This window comes from Marmota monax, unplaced genomic scaffold (assembly GCF_021218885.2).
Source record: "Marmota monax isolate L192 unplaced genomic scaffold, Marmota_monax_Labrador192_F-V1.1 WCK01_AAM20220418_F8-fsc00127, whole genome shotgun sequence".
In the NCBI taxonomy this organism is placed as follows: Eukaryota; Metazoa; Chordata; class Mammalia; order Rodentia; family Sciuridae; genus Marmota; species Marmota monax.
In genome coordinates, this window is record NW_026692894.1 from 2,404,812 (window position 1) to 2,421,782 (window position 16,971).

Below are 16,971 nucleotides of genomic sequence, written 5' to 3' on the forward strand. Positions count from 1 at the left end.
CCACCTTGCTTGTATCACCAGCTACTGGTAACCAGGAATGATTTGGAGACTCCTGTTTCCACACCCCCAAACACTGGCCTGGCCCCCTGGGTTCTCTAATGTGAATGGGCTCCTGTGGGGGTCTCCTCAGTGGTGACCCTGCTGAGGTTGCTGGCAAAGGTTGAACAACCAGCTCTGAAAAGCAATTTCCTGATACAAATACTCCCAATTCTAGCTCTCCACGTAACACTGCGGACTTTTGTGGAGCCGGTACCAGCTGGCTGTAGCACATGCCCCACTGTGACCATTTCCCAGCCCACCTCAAGTCCCCTCTGGGAGGAAGCACAAGTTTCTAGCAGCCTGGATAGGGATGGTATGGATTTAATATTTTTTAGTATTACAATATATTCTTATAAAAAAAGGTGCAGGTAAAAAGGACACTGCAGATTTTGTACATGAGCCTCAGTTGTCATCTGAGATAGCTGGTGAGAGCAGCCTTGCCGTGAAGTTTGGTAGGGGTCCCTTGTAGAGGGTGGAGAGAGATGGTTATGGCTGCCCAGTTGGTGGCAATGGGAGGGGTATGGGGAGAACCCAGACCAGACCCTTCTCCATCCACCTGGAGAATTTTCTTACTCCCCTAAATACATCCATCATGGGCAGGGGAGATGGTGCTGCTGCCACTGTTGAGAAGGGTCATATGAGGTTGACTATAAATTTTACAGTGGACACAAATTAGCTAGAGGAATTTACCCCCAAATGGGTAAGAAGGTTTCAGGAATCCTGGGGAAAGCAAAACCAAGGAACATATATACAGGCTTAATCATTTAACACCAAGGACCAACCCCGCTACCTACTTTGGGCACCAGGGCCGCCTTATTGATTTGACCGTGATGGTCCATAGTCCAAGGCACTGTTGGAGATCTGGCCACAGTGGCATCTAGTGCCAGAGCCACTGGCCAGATCCAGAAAATAATAAATAGAAAAAAAATATTTTGGGGGTGAGAAGGCTGGGTTCTGGAAGAATGTGTCCCCTGTAAACAGTTAAACTAAACCCTGCCTTGCTGAGAATTGAGTGTGTCTTGAACAGCTTCCATATTCCATGTCTTTGCTGGTGCATATCTGGGCTTCCATGGTAGTTGGGAATGCCAAGATTTGGATGGTGCTGGTTGGACAGAAGTAGAGCCCTCCCCTTTCGCTGCCCCTGGCTGACTCAGCCCAGTCAGTTTGGGAGAGGACCTTAGGAAACCCCATCATGAACCCCCATCCTCCCAGAGCCCACTGCTTGCAGCAGAGGTTCTTGGGGTACAGATGGAGGTAACAAAGCTCTCAGCAACTGCTCTTCTTAGAAGCCTAAGCCTTTGCCTAATCCTCTCCTAGGTCCCAGGATGGCCTCTTCACACCTATGCTGACCAAGCTTGCACTTGCTCGGATCCCTCCCACCAAAACACTAATAACCTCCTCCTCAAACCAACTCACATGCTGGCCTCACTGACCCTGTGTTTCTTCCCCCACAGCTACTATGATCCCACCCCAGGAATCTGATATAGGGAAAAGACCCAAGATGGGCAGCTCAAAAATGAGCCCAGCCCACCACTCTGTCCACTGGCAACGACCCTGAGCCAGGAAGATGGGATTGGAAGATGAGAACTATAAAGGGAAGGGACCAGGAGCCAGCTGATGGTGCAGATCAGGCAGGGCTAGCCTGAAGGTATGTGTATAGAAAATACAGGCCTTGATGGAGCTGATCTCACCCTCCTCCGTTTGGAAGAAAGAAAACCTGTCCAGATACAGCTGTTCTGCTGACCTGCCAAGCACAACTCAGTATGGACAAAATGAAGGTGGTGGACAGGAGGACCAGTATGGGCCCCTTTGCAAGAACCAAACTGACCACCAGAGGTGGAAGTGGGCGCCTTCTCACAGCTGTCCTCCCTGGGCTTCTTCAAGCACTGTGCTCAGCAAGGAAGTCAGTGGCCTTGTCTCCCCATCTCCCCAGTGTTCCCTGCCTGTCCTCTTAGCCCCGACTTTGAATGCCTCCAGGGGGACCATCCTTAGAGGTGACTGTAAATGCAGAGGGTAGCTTTGGCCCTCAGGAACCAACTTCCCAGGGCCAGCCTCAGCCAACTTTTCATGGTTCCAAGAAATCTGCAGCCTGGACAGGCGGGAGGCCTCTGTGACTTCTGCCCTGGGGCAGGTAGGTGTTCAAAAGGTGTGGAGCCCAGGGAACTGTTACATGGAACTAGGCTTTCAAGTGTCACCCTCTGGTGAGGGGCTCCCAGGAACTCTAGCAACATGTGCGGTCACCCTCACTTCAGGACAATAGGGAGTTGTCACAGGATCCCTTGCCCAAGACATGAAGTGTGAGGACACATGAAGTCATCTTTTACTCCCTCCCTCACCAGACTTGTCAAGCACCTCGTAGTGAGTCATAGTCCTGGGAACCCCGGGGTACATTTGCTGGATTGCAGATTAGTAGATAGGATGGACATGGGGATAGGGAAGGGAGAGGGACCAAAGGACTGACACTGTGGGAAACAGGCACTGCTACTCTGTCCTGCTGACTTTGGTCCGTACATCACCTTCATCTTATATAAGGCCTCTTCGGTTTCCAGCCAAGAAAAAAGTTTGCTCCCAGATTCATGTTCCACTGAGCCTCCTCTTCAGCGATAGAAGCCTGGATTCCCTCCCCCTGGCTTTCAGAGGCCCAACCACCATTACTCCCCACTGCACAGGAGATCAGATTGGGACAAGGTCCATGGACCTCTCCAGTCTAGACTTGGAACAGTTCTGTGCTAACGTGGGTTTGCCCAGGGCGGGGAGCAGGAACAGGGCCCCTCAGTCTGAGATTGCCTGGCCAGGACCTGCCAGGGATATCCAAGCCAACCCCAGAGGCTCCCCCCAGGAGCTAGGATCAGAACGATCAATGTGGAGGAGGTGAGCAGAGTCCCTTAAGGTAAGTGTGAGGAGACACCTGGACCAACCCCACCCAGCCTTACCCAGGGCCCAGCCTGGGGCTCGAATTCCTCCTCCTCCACTCAGCCCCTCTCAGCTGTCCCTGTCTCCTGGCTGCCCACATGGCCATTCCCCAGGTCAGTAATTTAGCCTGTTAATGGCCCTTTCACGGGTGGCTTCTGGGGCCTGGCTCCCTGAACGCTTGCGGCTGCGCTTGAGCTTGCTCAAGTCCTTGTCGAACACCTCTCCAGAGCGCAGGGCCGACACCAGGTCGTCGAACTCTCCTCCCTCCTCCAGGGTGCTGCTCGCCAGGACCTTCCGCTGCCGTTGCCACCGCTCCCGCTCCCGCTGCTCCTTCAGCTGGGGGTGGGGGTCGAGAAGCTGGAGCCCCCTCAGGGACAGGGGCCAAGGCAGGGCAGCTGCACAGTCCCCTTGCTGCACCGATGGCCTGACAGCTGGGGGCCCACCCCTGGACTGGGGTGCTTCACTTACACCCCCACCTTACTTCTCAGGATGCCCCAACCTCTCACCTCTCACTGCTGTCTTTCAGGATGGGCATTGGCACCTCCAGTGTGCCCCAGTCCCTTCCCCCTCAGCCCAACAATTCTACCCTCAAGTGGCTCCCTGCCCTGACCCTCCCCCCAAGTGGCTCCCTGCCCTGACCTTCCGCTCAGGCCCTCCCCTCTGCCCTTATCCTGCCCCAGGCCCAACCTCACCATGGCTTCCATGCGTGCCCGCCGTTCCTCCTCCTCTTTCCTCCTCCTCATGGCCTCCAAGTCCTGCCGGGCCTCTGAGAAGGACTGCAGGAAGGTGTCAAAGATGCCAAAGAACTCGTCGGGCTGCATCTTGCTGTCATGTTCCCCGAAGTGCATCAGTGCCTTGGCAAACTGTGCAGGGAGGGAACAGGTTGGTGGAGAGTCATCAAGCAAGGGGGCTCAGCTCTGTGGTTAGCTGGGCTCCAGCCAGAACACGGCCCAGTCCAAAGCCCAGGACTATAGGAAGTGGGGAGACCCCATTATCATATGCATAAGGACAAAGCTAAGGAAAAGCTTGAGGCCCACACCTGGGGAGGTGGGATTTGGACTGACTGTCAGGCCACCTCAAGGACACCTCTGGGTCTGCTGTGGCGAAGGTCCAGGTCATGAAGTGTAGACCTTGGGAAGCCCTTTCTGAGGTCAGGAACTGCCCAGTCAGACTGAACCTGAGATCATTTAGTTATTGGGTTACTTATTAAACTCTTCTGTGCCTCAACTTCCTCATCTGTAAGATGGAAATAACAGAATCTGTAGTGCTATTGTGGGAGTAAATGAGAATAGATGCAAGGGAATAGTTACACGTGTCCGGCCCTGTTTGGACTGAAAGCTTCCATCTCTAGTTCAACCCAAGCAACAGCCTCTAAGGAACACCTCGAAACTCAGCGTTCTCCCTGGGCCAGCAGCCTCTGCACTTCTTGGATGCTGGTTAGGAATGCCGAGTCTCAGGCCCCACACCAAGCCTCCTGAATAAGAATCCAGTTTACAAAAGCCCCCACATGCGGGGCCTATGTGCAGATCAGCCTAAGCGGCTGGGAAAAGCAAAGCAATCAAGTCCAAAGCTGCAATGCAGAGTTAGGCTCCTCAGCCGATTCCATCACTCATAGCTGGCCATCATGGGCATGTCGCCTCCATGTCCTATTTGTTGAGTGGGCTTGTGAAACCTTAGCGAACCTGTAAGGAGGGTGGTACCTGAACCCTGATAAGCGGACTGTGTTCTTTGCAGTATGTGGTTATCCATATGGGTACAATATGCTCACTCATCCTGCAGGAGTGAGGGGACAGTTCCTCCTCAAAGCTCTGTGGCTCTGGGGTTGTTCCCCCTGGGCTGTCTGTGGGAGGCAGGGGTGAAGGAGCTCTGCTAGACACAGCTGAGATGAAGAACAGTGGAGCTCAGGGTCCGGCTGGGGTCAAGGGGCACTTGGGACACCCTTACCTTGTCCCTGGCTTCATTCAGTTGGTCTTCCAGCTCTGAGAAGCTGAAGCTGGATACTGTGATGAAGTCGCTCATGACTGGGACAAACTTGTCATTGGGCTCCCGCACCTGGCGTCTCTGATACTCCAGCTCCTGAGAAGGAAGAGTGATTCCGAATCAGGAATTCAGGGATCATCACCACCCCCATTTGCCACTCATGGGACATTGAGCCTCCCTTTGGAAGAGGGAACACCTAGAGTTCACAGTCCTCAGGGTAGTACAGAATAAGAGTTATCCACCACTTCACCCACCTCTATGCCCTCACCTACCAATGTCATCTTTCTTTTTCAAGAGCCTTGCTGCACAGAATGTGTTCTGGGACCAGTAGCATCACCTGGGAAATCTTAATAAATGCATAGACTCAGGCCCACCCCAGACCTATTGGGTGAGAATCTACATTGTAACAAGACCCCCAGGGAGTCATGTGAAGATTTAAAATATATGTTTTCTAAAGCTCCTAACTGGTGCACATGCTCCTGGTCCATGGACCACACTAACAAGTTGGATGTTTGGAAATCACCCCTTGCCGCAATGTGGCAAAAGGTTATTTCTTATACTTGATGTCACTTCTTTCTTGAAGTCCATTTCCCACTCACACTTTCCCTTTCCCTACAAGGAAGAGGGGAAAGGTTTTGGAGGGGTAAGGGGCAAGAGGTTGAGGACATCCCAATACTGGGCCTGCCTTGCCTAGAGCCAGAGATGGTATTAGCTGAGAAGCATCAGAGCAAGAATGAGAAAGGCCAAAGACGGGTGCTATGGTCTGTGTGTTTCCTCCAAATTCATGGGTTGAAATTCTGCTCTCCCAACAGGGTGGTATTAGAAAGATGGAGTCTTTGAGCTGTGGTGGTTCATGAGGGCAGAGTCTATGTGAATGGGATGAATACCCTTATAATAAAGACCCACAGGAGCCCATTTGTCCTTCCCACCATGTGAGGGTACAGCAAGAAGGTGCCATCTCTGAGGAACAAGCCCTCACCAGACACTGAATCAGCTGGCAACTCGATCTTACACTTCCTGGACTTCAGATCTGGGAGCCATTTCTCTTATTTATAAGCGACTCTGTTCATGGCATCCTAAATGGACCAGGACACCTGAGCCTCCAGCAAGGACATCAGTGGGTCCCCCACTGACCCAGTGGGGTGAAGAGACATGAGGAAGAATTTTCTGGGGCCAGCAGACCTCTCTGCAACCCTGCATGACCCTTATTCCTAGCCAGTTCTCCGCTTTCCTATCCACTTGAATTGAACTACAACATGGCAGATTTATAGTTCACTCCATCCCCTTCCATATGAACATCATGTTGGACAGGAATATAGAAACAACTTCAGTTGTCCCCTCTGTGGGGGCCGAAACCTAAACCCCAGATAATTCAATCATCTTTTTCTAAGGGCTGTGTTCACTGTGCCAATTGCTGGACCTCAGCCAGGAGCTTTAGGTCACAGAAGTGCCTCAGGCTGGGGTCTACTGTCGATCCAGAGTGGACAGCATGGGCAGCTGTTTCTCTAACAGCATCCCCTCAAGCCCAGGCATGCTTGATGACGTACTCACCACCTCGACAGCTCTCAGGCCCCTCCTCAGGTTGCTAACCTCCTTCTCCAGCTCCGCCAGGCTGTGGAGAGACAGGAGGGAGAGGAGGTCACTAGCTCTGCATGGTGGAGGAGGACCTGAGGCTGGTTCAGATGGACAGCAGCACTAAGCACAGTGGCCTGGGGGTCTGTGGACCTCAGTCTCAGCTCTGCTTAGGCTACTAACAGGTGGCCCTAGAAAAATCACTTTCCTTCTGCCTGCTGGTGCATAGAGTTCTGTTGCATAGACCCTTTTGGATCAGAAATACCATGCTCCATATTTTCTAACGCATGCTCTCTGGCTCAGACTTCTATTTTTTATTAGTATCAGGTACTGCTTATTAGCTCTTAACAGGATTCTGTGGCTTGAATGTGTCCCCAAAAGTTCCTGTATAAAGTTATATTAATGGCATCTGGAATTAGGGCTGATGAGAGATAATCAGGATTAGATGAGGTCATAAGGGTAAGGACCCCCATGATGTTATCAGTGGCTTTATAAGGACAAGAGACCCAAGCTAGCAATAACACTTGCTGTCTTGCAGTATTATGTCATCTGCCATGTGATGATACACCAGATGCTAAGCAGACCCTGAGGCCATGCTCTTGGACAGCCCAGCCTCCAGAATTGTAAGTCAAATGAACTATTTTTTATAAATTACCCAGTCTCGGGTATTATGTGATAGCAACAGAAGGAAGACACAGGATACTTTGTATGCAGCAAGCATTGGATACCTATTAGCCATTTACATTTCGGGTTCCACTGGAGATGGTTTCTATCAGCCCTTGGGTTCAGGTCTGATTTCGGTAGCAGAGGCTGTTGATGCCCCATGCTGTGTCCTCCATCCATCCATTAACATGGCCCCAACTCTTCCAGCTGGGTGAGCACTTTTTCTGGGGTAGCCTCCTCAACCTGTACCCATGATCAGAGAGTTCTAGCCTCCTGAGATGCCCTCAGCCAATAAATGACACAGGATACTGTGTGACTGCCCCAGCGCCCTTACCCCGTGGGTGGGATATCCAACCTCCTGGAGTCGCCTAGTGGGGCTTGGTGCCACTTTCCTACTGTGGTAACTGGCTTACCAAGGTCCCTGTTTTGGGCATTCCGTTTCTTCCTAGCTTACTTCCCCACTCCTCTTTTGGTATTTTCTGGAAGCATCACTGAAATAAGGATCTAAGAGCAAACTGTCTGGTTCTCCCAAAAGCAGCCCCTGGATTGCTGCCCACTCCTAGTTAGCCCAAGGTGCATGTCATCATGGGGATAAGGACATCTTAGAGGGACCCCTCACTTGACTTTGGCGGCTTCTGGAAGATGCTGCAGTTCCGAAGGCATGTTTAGGATGTCAGGGAAATGCTTCTCCAGAATCATGATCAGGTAATGGAGCAGAGAGATGTTTCTGTGGATGACAGGTCAGGGGTGAGGGACCAGGAAGCAGAATGAGGGTCAGGAGGAGACCCAGGTAGAAGGCAAAGGGAAACAGGCAGGGAGTCTTGGGGAGAGAGGTCAAGGGTGAGGTGAGTTGGAGGCTAAGGAGGCAAACAGGTCCCCACCTGTCAATGCTGGACTTGGTGTCAGCAATCTTGTTGAGGCTGGCCACCCGAAACCCATAGGCGCCCCCGCGCTGCCCCTTGTTCATGAAGTTGCCAATGGCCAGGACAACCTCTAACATCTGCTTCAGACGCTTGCTGCGAGTCAGCTCCCGGGAGGCCAGCAGGATGGCTGGGAAAGGGGGGACAGGTCAGAGCCTGAGCAGGGCAGCTGCTCCCCTTACACCCCAAGAAGATGCCACGATAGAGTTCAGAGAGCCACTGTCCAATGTCAACTCTTGTGGGCCAGAGGCTTTCCCACTTCTCATCTCCAAGTTTCCAGCTCCACGGACACAGACGAACTCACCAAGACCAAGGCACCAGTCTTCTCGGACAGCACCAATACTTTTCCCAAGAACATACTTGAAAAAACCTTTTCATGCATAAAATGATTATTATGTCCTTTCTATGAATATGATACTTTTCCTTCCTAAACCTAGCACTTAAAAATTTTAAGTTCTGCCATAATGTTGAGCAAAATAAGCCAGCATGAAATTATTCAGAACCTATAACTCCACTTATGTAAATTTCATAACAAAAAAATTACTAAAAGTCTCTTTGGAGAAGAGGGAGGCCTTAATAGTTGGAAGGGGGCAACATTTAGGAGAAAGATGCACAGAGGAGTCTGGGGGTCTGGAAACCTTCCAGGTCTGAGCAGGTGTGAGTATATGGAGTTCACTTTATAACAATTCATCAAGTGGGTCTCTCCTCTGTGCTTTGTCCTATTTCAATAAAAAGTTCATTTGGAAAAAAATAGTTCTAAAAGTTTCTGGCAATTTATATTCCTTGGGATAATTTTTCTAAGGTTGATATGCTATTTGAAAAATCTGCAAAGGGATCCTAAAAAAATGCTAAAATGTCGGCCAAACAGAAAATGACAGGGGTTCAAAGGAAATCAGTGTCAATGGGAAAACTCCCCTATGCAGTCCTGACATTTGAGATACACTCAAGAAGAATATATTCATGAATATATTCATAAGAATATTACATTTGCAACCATATTCATCTTGACTGTATTCAGAGGATGTATTCATAATAATACATAATAAGAATCAGTAAATTTGGTATACTCAGCAATGAACGTGTTCATAGGAATATATTTCAGGATATGTTCATGAATATATTCATAGAACGGGCAAATTTGTCCAAGTTGGTGCATTGGCTTTAGGTAAGTTGACCCAGAGTCCCTGCTGGAGGATGAGAGGATGGCTGTCACTGGCCCGGGACCCAGCTAGGATAGGCTCCATCTTGGATCCTCCGGGAATATTTCCTGGAAGAACTGGAAAGGAGAGTGTGACTCAGCTGCTGCATAATTCTCTACCCGGAATCAAGCACAGGATCTGATTCTATAATAGCCAACCCAGCCCTCTCTACCTCGCCCTCAGACGTCCTCCAGCAGAGCGAGTCTTAGGCAGCACAGCTTTTGGAGAGTGACTTTCCCAGCACTTTTGTCTTCCAAACTCATCTTGCTCTATGAAGCTTGATATTAAAGGGAGACCTTCCAGAACATCCCCAGACTATCAGGAAGCACTTAGGAGCAGGAATGGGAAGCTGGAACTGATCCTACCCCATGGCTAAGCTGTTCTGCTTCTGAAGCTCCAATGGCAGTTGCTCCCATTTGCTCCAATGAGCCAGGACACACTAACTGTTGAGCGCACACATCTTGGGCTGAACGCCTTATCTGTGCCTCGTGCCCCAAAGGCTGTGTATGGCAGGAGATGAAGATAAGGAATCACCCTGGTCAGAGGGCGAGGAGATACCACCAGAGCTTAGGGATGGAGAGTCACTCCTGAGTTTTTCCTTCTCTCTCAGACCCATTATCTCTAAACACACCTGCAGGTCCCTCACTGCCTGAGGATGGTATGACGGGGGACAGGGTTCAGGTTACAGAAAGTGTCTGCCTTTAGCTCTCCATGCTCCATCCTTCCCCAGAAGCCTCCTGGAAGCCGCCCACTGGACTCCACCAAGGTCCACTCCCTAGACTGACTGCCAGGGAGGGCTGACTGACCCTGGCGTCCAGCAGGGGGGGCCCATGCTCTGCTCTGCCCCAAGCCCTGCACCCTCAGCATCTGGGACACAGGCTCTCTTGTTCCCCTCTGCTGGGCTTCCCAGCCTTTGTCCCCATCCTGCCCTCCTGCCTTTTCTGCAACTCTCTGCTCCTCCCTCCTCTGCCATCCCAACAGGCATCCCCAGGAAGATGTCCTGTGGACAGTCACTGGACCAGGGGAAAGGCGTGGGTTAGGAAGACAGCAAGTGCATCCTTACCCTGGCTCCACCACCCACCAGTGACAACTGCCAGAGTCACCAGGCAACTACCACAGTCCTACTTCAGAGATGAGAAAGGAGGCACATAGAGGGTGACGATAGCACTCACACATGGGACTGTTATAAGGACCAAATGACACCTTTTTCTTTTTGCATAATGCTTGGTACATGGTTGTCAGAAATCATAATTCTTGTTGGTTTTCAGTTTTTGTTTTTGTTTTGTGGTACTGGTGACTGAGCCCAGTGGGCACTCCACCACTAAGCTGTACCCTAGCCCTCTTTATTTTGAGACAGAGTCTCAGTGCATTGTAGAAACTGCCCTTGAACTTGCAATCCTCCTGCCTCAGCCTCCTGGGTAGCTAGGATTACAGTTGTGCACCACCATACCAGGCAGAGATTAAGGATTTCCCATCTGAAATGGCCTGTTTTGAAGGGGTTTTCCTGCCTCAGAAAATCAGATACCTCCATGAATCACCGTATGTAGTTTTTTACTTCTTAGTAGCTCAAACATGAATTAATGTGCCCAGAGGTATTCTATGAACTTAGCACCTCTCAGGTGAGCAAAACAGATGAGCTCAATGTGCACCAGGTGCTGTTCTAGGTGCAGCTATTATCTTCTCCTTGTTTCTGTTCCACAGTGGGACAGGATGCTCTCCAGGGCAGAGAGTTTGCATGCTGAGACACAGAAATGTGTCACATGGTCGGCACAGAGATTAATACAAATAAGCACATTTTTCTACAACATCACAGTTTAAATTTTGTTTGCCTTTCTTTTTCCCTTTTGGGTTAAGAATAAGGAAGGAGCTTCCCTCTGCCCCATTCATGGGTTCCCAGATGCCTGTCCATCCCAGCCCTCCCCCAGCCCTCAGCCATACCTTCAACTTTGGGCTTGGCCTCAGTCAGTCGGTCCTGGAACTTCTTCTTAAAGAAGAGGGCCTGCAGTCGCTGCTGGTAGTGGTCGATCCTGTGGACAGAGTGAGCTACATCAGAAGGCCACCGCCACCAGCCCCAGCCCCAGGAGCCAGCTCTGGCCCCCTCTTGGGCCCGCCACCTCCTTCCCGTTTCCCCAACCTGCTCATCTCATAGAGGAAGCGGTCGGCGCGGGCCATGCGCTCCAGCTCGTGTTTGTGCTCCTCCAGGAGGTCAACGTCACTCTTCTCCGGGATGAACTTGAGGAGCTGCAAAGAGCAGGGGCAAGTCAGACAAGAACCTGGTGAGCAGCTGGGGGGGGCGGGGGGTGCAGAGCATGAGAAGCCCAGGTGCTCGGATGGGTGCACCCGACGAGGAAGGCTCAGAGACAGGTGCTCTCGTGTGGACCAGTGCTGAGAGGATGGCACCTCTTTCTTTTTTCTTTTCGCCTTTTAAAACAGATATAGCTTACATACAGTGACGTACATTATTCTGAATTAAAATTAAGAAATTACTTAAAATCAGTAATTCCACACAGCTGGATGATTTTTCTTTTTGAGCAAACTTTATTGCGCTATAATCTCCATGAAATAAAATGTACCCATTTTAAATGTGCAGTTCATTGGGTTTTGTCAAGACCTTTCACTGTACAGTAAGAATAAAGTAAAAAATATTTCCTTCCCCTTAGAGAGTTCCCTTGCTTCATTTCAGAAAGCCCCCTAATACAGCTCAGCTGAATTGTATCACCTTAAACACTGTATAAACGACCTCATTCTGTGTGCTATGGATTAACATGGCCCCCAAATGTCACGTGTTCGAAATTTAATCCCCAAATCACATGTGAATGATATTCAGAGATGGGCCTTTGGGAGGAAAGTAGGATTAGATGAGATCACTAGGGTGGGGCGTCCATAATGGTATGAGTGGCTTTATCATAAGAGGAAAAGGGACCCAAGAAGCATACTTGCTCTGTCCCATCACGGGATGCCTTCCACCTTGCTATGCTGTGGCACGAGGTCCCCACCAGATGCCAAGCAGATTTCCAGCCTCCAGAACTATGAGCTAAATAGATAAACTTCTATTATTTATAAATTAGTCAGTTTCACATATTTTGTTATAGCCCAGAAAATGGGCTATGATGCTATATGGTGTTTTGTTTTGTTTTGTTCAACATAAAGTCTAAGATTCATCCTTACTGTGTATTGGTAATTTGGTACTTATTTATTGCTAATACCAGACTATTTATTCTATTTATTTATAACAACTTTCCTATCAATGGACAGTTGTTCACACCTTGGGGGCTTTATAAATAAAGTTGCTATAAATATTCTGGTGTATGTATTTTAGTCAGTATTGGTACCAGTTCCTCTTGCGCCTACACTGAAGTGCGGGGTTAGTGGGCAGAGGGTAGGCAGGTGTTTAGCCTCCACATGCACCGCCTGAGAATCTCAATGGTTTCATGTCCTCACAGCACCTGGTACTGTCCATCTTCCTAATTTTAGCTACTGGGGTGTGTATTAGCTACTCCTGTGGCTCCTGGTCTCTCTAATGGCCAATAGCACTGTGTACCTTTTCACAAGTTCGCTGGCCACTTGGAAATCCTTTCATTAAGTGCTTCATCAAGTCTTTTGCTTATTTTTAAAAGTTGATGTGTTTGCCATTTTTTCATTGATGTGTAGGGGTGTGTGTGTGTGTGTGTGTACACACATGTGTACGGCAATAAACTTCTTCTTGGCTTGTCTTTTCATTCTAGTAACAGTGCCTTTGATAGATGGTGGCTCTTAATTTTAATGAAGTCCAATTGTTTTCTAGGTTTCTCTTAAAGGACACAGCAAATTGAGGTAGAAGAGATTTGGGAAGATGTGACCACTGTTCACCTTGAGTTTGCTTTGAGACCTCATACCTCCTTCCAGAGGCCTCAAGGATCTCTGGCAGCCTTTTCCACCCTTCCCCCAGAAAGGTTAGTCCAGGGAAGTTTCTAGAAACCTTTTCCCCAACTACTCCAGCCTGCCTTCTCCTTGCCCCAAGAGTCTCAGCCTCTCTGGGGGCCGTGGGGAAGGGGTGGGGCTGGCTATCCCCAGGTTCAGCTCTCTTCCTTCCCATGAGGTTCCTCACCTGCTCCAGCATGTCCTTAGCAAGGTCCTCCTGCTCATCCATCTTCAAAATGGCCTGCCGGATCTCCTCGTTAGAAAGCTTCAACCTGAGACAAAGCCCACCACTGAGCAGCCCGGTCTGGCCCCTCAGCTAAGACACCCCCAAACCTCCTTCTCCAGATGACACAGTCTCAGCCTCTTATCTGTCCTGAACGTGGACTTGGGAGTATGCTGATGGCGCTCTGTCCACGCCTTATTAGACTAAACTAATATGAGTCATCCCATCTACTTGAAAACAAGTATTTTAGTGTCTCAGTGGAGACTTGAGCCACTGGTGTCTTGCTTGAGGCTTTGTCAGAGCTGCTAGGGGCATTTGGGTGTAGAAGGGACATCACCAGTGCAGACTCCTCCTCATGCCTAAAGATCTATAGCACCGCCATGGGAGGACAGGCCTTCTGAGGGGAGTTTCCTCCCCCTTTCATTCTCAGGAGACAGAGTTGCTCTCGGTCCCTGACAGTTCCTGGCTCCCACACAGCTGCTCCAATCGGTCTTGCCGTCTGGGACAGGGAGAAGCCAGCCCCCTACACGCCTGACAGCCTTCCCCAGCCCCTCCATATGCACACCCACACCCACGGGAGCCCCAGAGATCCAGCACATCCCACCATCAAATGAAAGAAACTGAGGCTTGGGGCCTTGTGGGAGCACAGAGGAGCAGATGTCCCAGAGGCAACTGGGGGCAACACTAAGAATAGTACGGGAGGCGGTGCCCCTGACCCTGACTGGGGGGAGACCCCGCACAGAAGCTGTGCTGTTAGTGCAGATACTGCCCTGTTTGTTCTGCGGGAGCGGGAAATGCCTAGGGGCTGAGATCATGCTGCTCTGTGGCCTGAGCTGAGTGGGGCCCTCCACGGGCTTAGAGCAGCTCAGCTGCCAGACGCTGACCAGGCTGGTCAGGGGCCTGGTGACTGGGGCAGTTTCCTGTTTGCACAGCCCCAGGCTGCTGCTTAACGAGGGACTCCCAGGAGAGGACTCAAGATCAGTGTCCATTCCCTTCCCAAGGGACAGCAAAGGAGGAGGCCAGAGATGCCATCACCCCATTCCTCTGCCACCCCTCTTGTTAGACACTCAGCGCAACTTCCTTCTGCCTTAGCCCCATCTTGGACCGTGCTCCCTGGAGGGCCCACTCTTTCCCAGCAGAACCTCTCTTGGAGGGGCCTTAGGGACAGGGCTAGCACGTACTTGGAGAGAAGAATGATACAGTTCTGCGCCCTCCGGCCATCAATGACTGACAGCTCTTTGACCTTGCGGGAGGCCAGGTAGATGTCCTCTGTGGAGCCCAACTCCTTCTGCAATGAGTCCAGGGGAAGCATTGAGATGTATGCCTTCCCCAGTCGTCTTCTTGACCACCCGCCAGGAGCCACCCTCCTACCAACCTGGGGATACTTAGAATAGAAGGGGGAGGAAGGAGGAAAGAAGAAGATGGAGAAGAGGACAGTGTTGAATAACTAGCTCTCACAGGAAGGATCTGGGATTTTACCACAAGCTAGAAAGCATTGGTGGAGAGAGTGAAGACCACCCTTTTAGACATTATCCTCCCTGAGTAACCTGTGGAAGGGGCTGTTCTAATGGGGAGAGGTCTGACTGATCCCTGTGACTTTAGGTAATGTGACATGACCTACCATGTCCCCCACAGGATCAAGCCCCACTCATCATGCCCTCCTCTCAGACAACCCCCCCAAGCTGATCATGAGACGTTGGTCCAAGCCCCATAAGGCCACGGCCTCCAACTCCCAGGGATTTCAGGTGATGCCCAACATGCCCAGGGCAAAGGGCATCCATGTGGTGGGTGCAGAAACTGGGGCAAAATTCCAAGCAGAATTCTCCCCTCTGGGGTTCCAGCAGATTCTCAAGAACTCAAAGATTCTACCCCTTCTTGCCTTGGGCCTTGGAGAGGGAGATGGTGAGGCTCTCGGGTGGACTCTGCCTACTCTGGAGACTTCCTCCACAGAACCTGTGTGGCTCCATGGTGCCCAGCTCCAGGGGCCGCTACTCGCATGTTTATCTTTGGAAGTTAGGCCCCTGGAGTTGGCAGTGCCCACCTAGGCAGACCTTCAGGAAAGCCTCGCCGTGGGCCTGGCAGGAGAGACGCAGACCGAGAAGCTTTCTCCTTTCTCCCTAAACAGCCCCCATTGCTGGCGGAGGTCTTCTGCACCACCCTCCCTTTCCTAGGTTTCTTTTTTCTCTTTGGGGGCCCTCCTGCATGCCCCCCTATCTGGATGTCCACAGATGAGTAAGAAGGTAGGAGGTGAAATGGGCAAACCCTTGTTTTGGGCCCACTTCAGGGCATCAGCCCAGGAGAGTGGGCTCATCACCTGAAATGATGAGAGCCCTGAGAGTGACTCACCTGCTGAGGAGGATTAGTTATCAGCTCCTAGGTAGGCAGCAGCCACAGCCAACAGAGAATTAAACATGCACAACGTTAGTCAAAAGTTTTGGGGACCTGGAGCAGCAGGACAGACATGGGCACCCTCAGCATCTACACTATCCACTTGTCCCCTGGAGACCCCCATGATTGGAAACAGGAACCCAGAAGTATCCCTGGACATGCACCACAGAGAAGCCAGACATGCAGAGATCAGGCAGCTCCTCCCCATGCTCTGGGCCCAGCTGATCCTCCATCAGGGGAGCAAGCTGAGCTCCCCCAGCCCAGGCCTTGACACCCACTCTTCCCTCTCCTCTGCTGAGAATCTGCCCAGAGGGCAGAGGGCATCTCTCCACCTGGCATGAGCTCCTCTTTCTCATCATAGGTGAGAACTTGAAACGGAGCTTGTGGAAGCTGTGTGCATCAGGGCAGGGGGGCAGGTCTCCCTAGCTTGCTCCTTGCCCTTTATCCTTCAGTGTCTAAGGGAACCAAGAAGGCACAGCTGCATCTGTGTCCTCCCTTCCTGACCCTGATGGAGTTGAAGCTACCAACTCAGAACCTGCCCAGGACACAGAGGGAAGGCCATGGCTCCCAGGACCTCCCCTGGCCCACCACCCACCATCCAGGACCTGGAGACAGGAAGAGGAGGTGACAAGGGAAACACAGACCCTGAGGTCACCCCAGTTTGGCTGCTGTCATTTCAGTTACAGAGACTGGGCTGCTCCTGAGTGACAGTATTCTGGCTGAACCCAGCCCCGGATCAGGGCTGCACTGACTGGGCTCCGAGGGGTGAGGCAGGACGAGGGTCTTTCAGTCTTAACTCCTGCTCAACTCATCAAACCAGAAGGCCCTACACCCAGCTTGTCCTAAACCTCACACCAACTCTTCTGACTGGTCCCCAGCCCAGCCACCACAGAGCCTTGGAGACTGGCCAGGCCAGGCCAGAACTCTGACCTGAAGGAAGACTCTCAAACTAGGGGAGGTGAGTGATGATCACACCTGACTCCCACCCATTCCTGCACACTCCCTCTGTCCCCAGAACCCACCAGGGAGCTCCAGTTCCCACGAGCACCATGCTCAGCAGGGCTCCTTTAGTCCCCACAGCCCTGGCCACTCCCAGTGGGCATGCCAGCCTGACCCAGATATTGGCTCCTGGAATTAGGAGTGGACCTTCAAATGCCTTGGTACCTACAACTAA

At 51.2% G+C, this 16,971-nt stretch overlaps 1 protein-coding gene across 5 annotated transcripts in view; it reads right to left on the bottom strand.

Annotated features, from left to right (window-relative positions):
* Nucleotides 1-344: 344 nt before the first annotated feature.
* Nucleotides 345-16,971, bottom strand: part of Daam2 (dishevelled associated activator of morphogenesis 2) — a 105,706-nt gene continuing 89,079 nt past the window's right edge. For 2 of the 5 annotated variants that reach the window (XM_058581409.1, XM_058581408.1), the window contains exons 16-26: nucleotides 15,756-15,782; nucleotides 14,591-14,793; nucleotides 13,374-13,458; nucleotides 11,421-11,527; nucleotides 11,225-11,313; nucleotides 8,049-8,217; nucleotides 7,787-7,894; nucleotides 6,484-6,544; nucleotides 4,897-5,028; nucleotides 3,645-3,815; nucleotides 345-3,288 (exon numbers count right to left, since the gene is read on the bottom strand). In XM_058581409.1, coding sequence (XP_058437392.1) covers nucleotides 3,067-3,288; nucleotides 3,645-3,815; nucleotides 4,897-5,028; nucleotides 6,484-6,544; nucleotides 7,787-7,894; nucleotides 8,049-8,217; nucleotides 11,225-11,313; nucleotides 11,421-11,527; nucleotides 13,374-13,458; nucleotides 14,591-14,793; nucleotides 15,756-15,782 — 1,374 coding nt within the window. In that variant the 3' untranslated portion in view covers nucleotides 345-3,066. Of the gene's footprint in view, nucleotides 3,289-3,644; nucleotides 3,816-4,896; nucleotides 5,029-6,483; nucleotides 6,545-7,786; nucleotides 7,895-8,048; nucleotides 8,218-11,224; nucleotides 11,314-11,420; nucleotides 11,528-13,373; nucleotides 13,459-14,590; nucleotides 14,794-15,535; nucleotides 15,620-15,755; nucleotides 15,783-16,971 lie in introns of all 5 variants that reach the window. The other 3 variants (XM_046450732.2, XM_058581411.1, XM_058581410.1) reach the window with 3 other exon arrangements.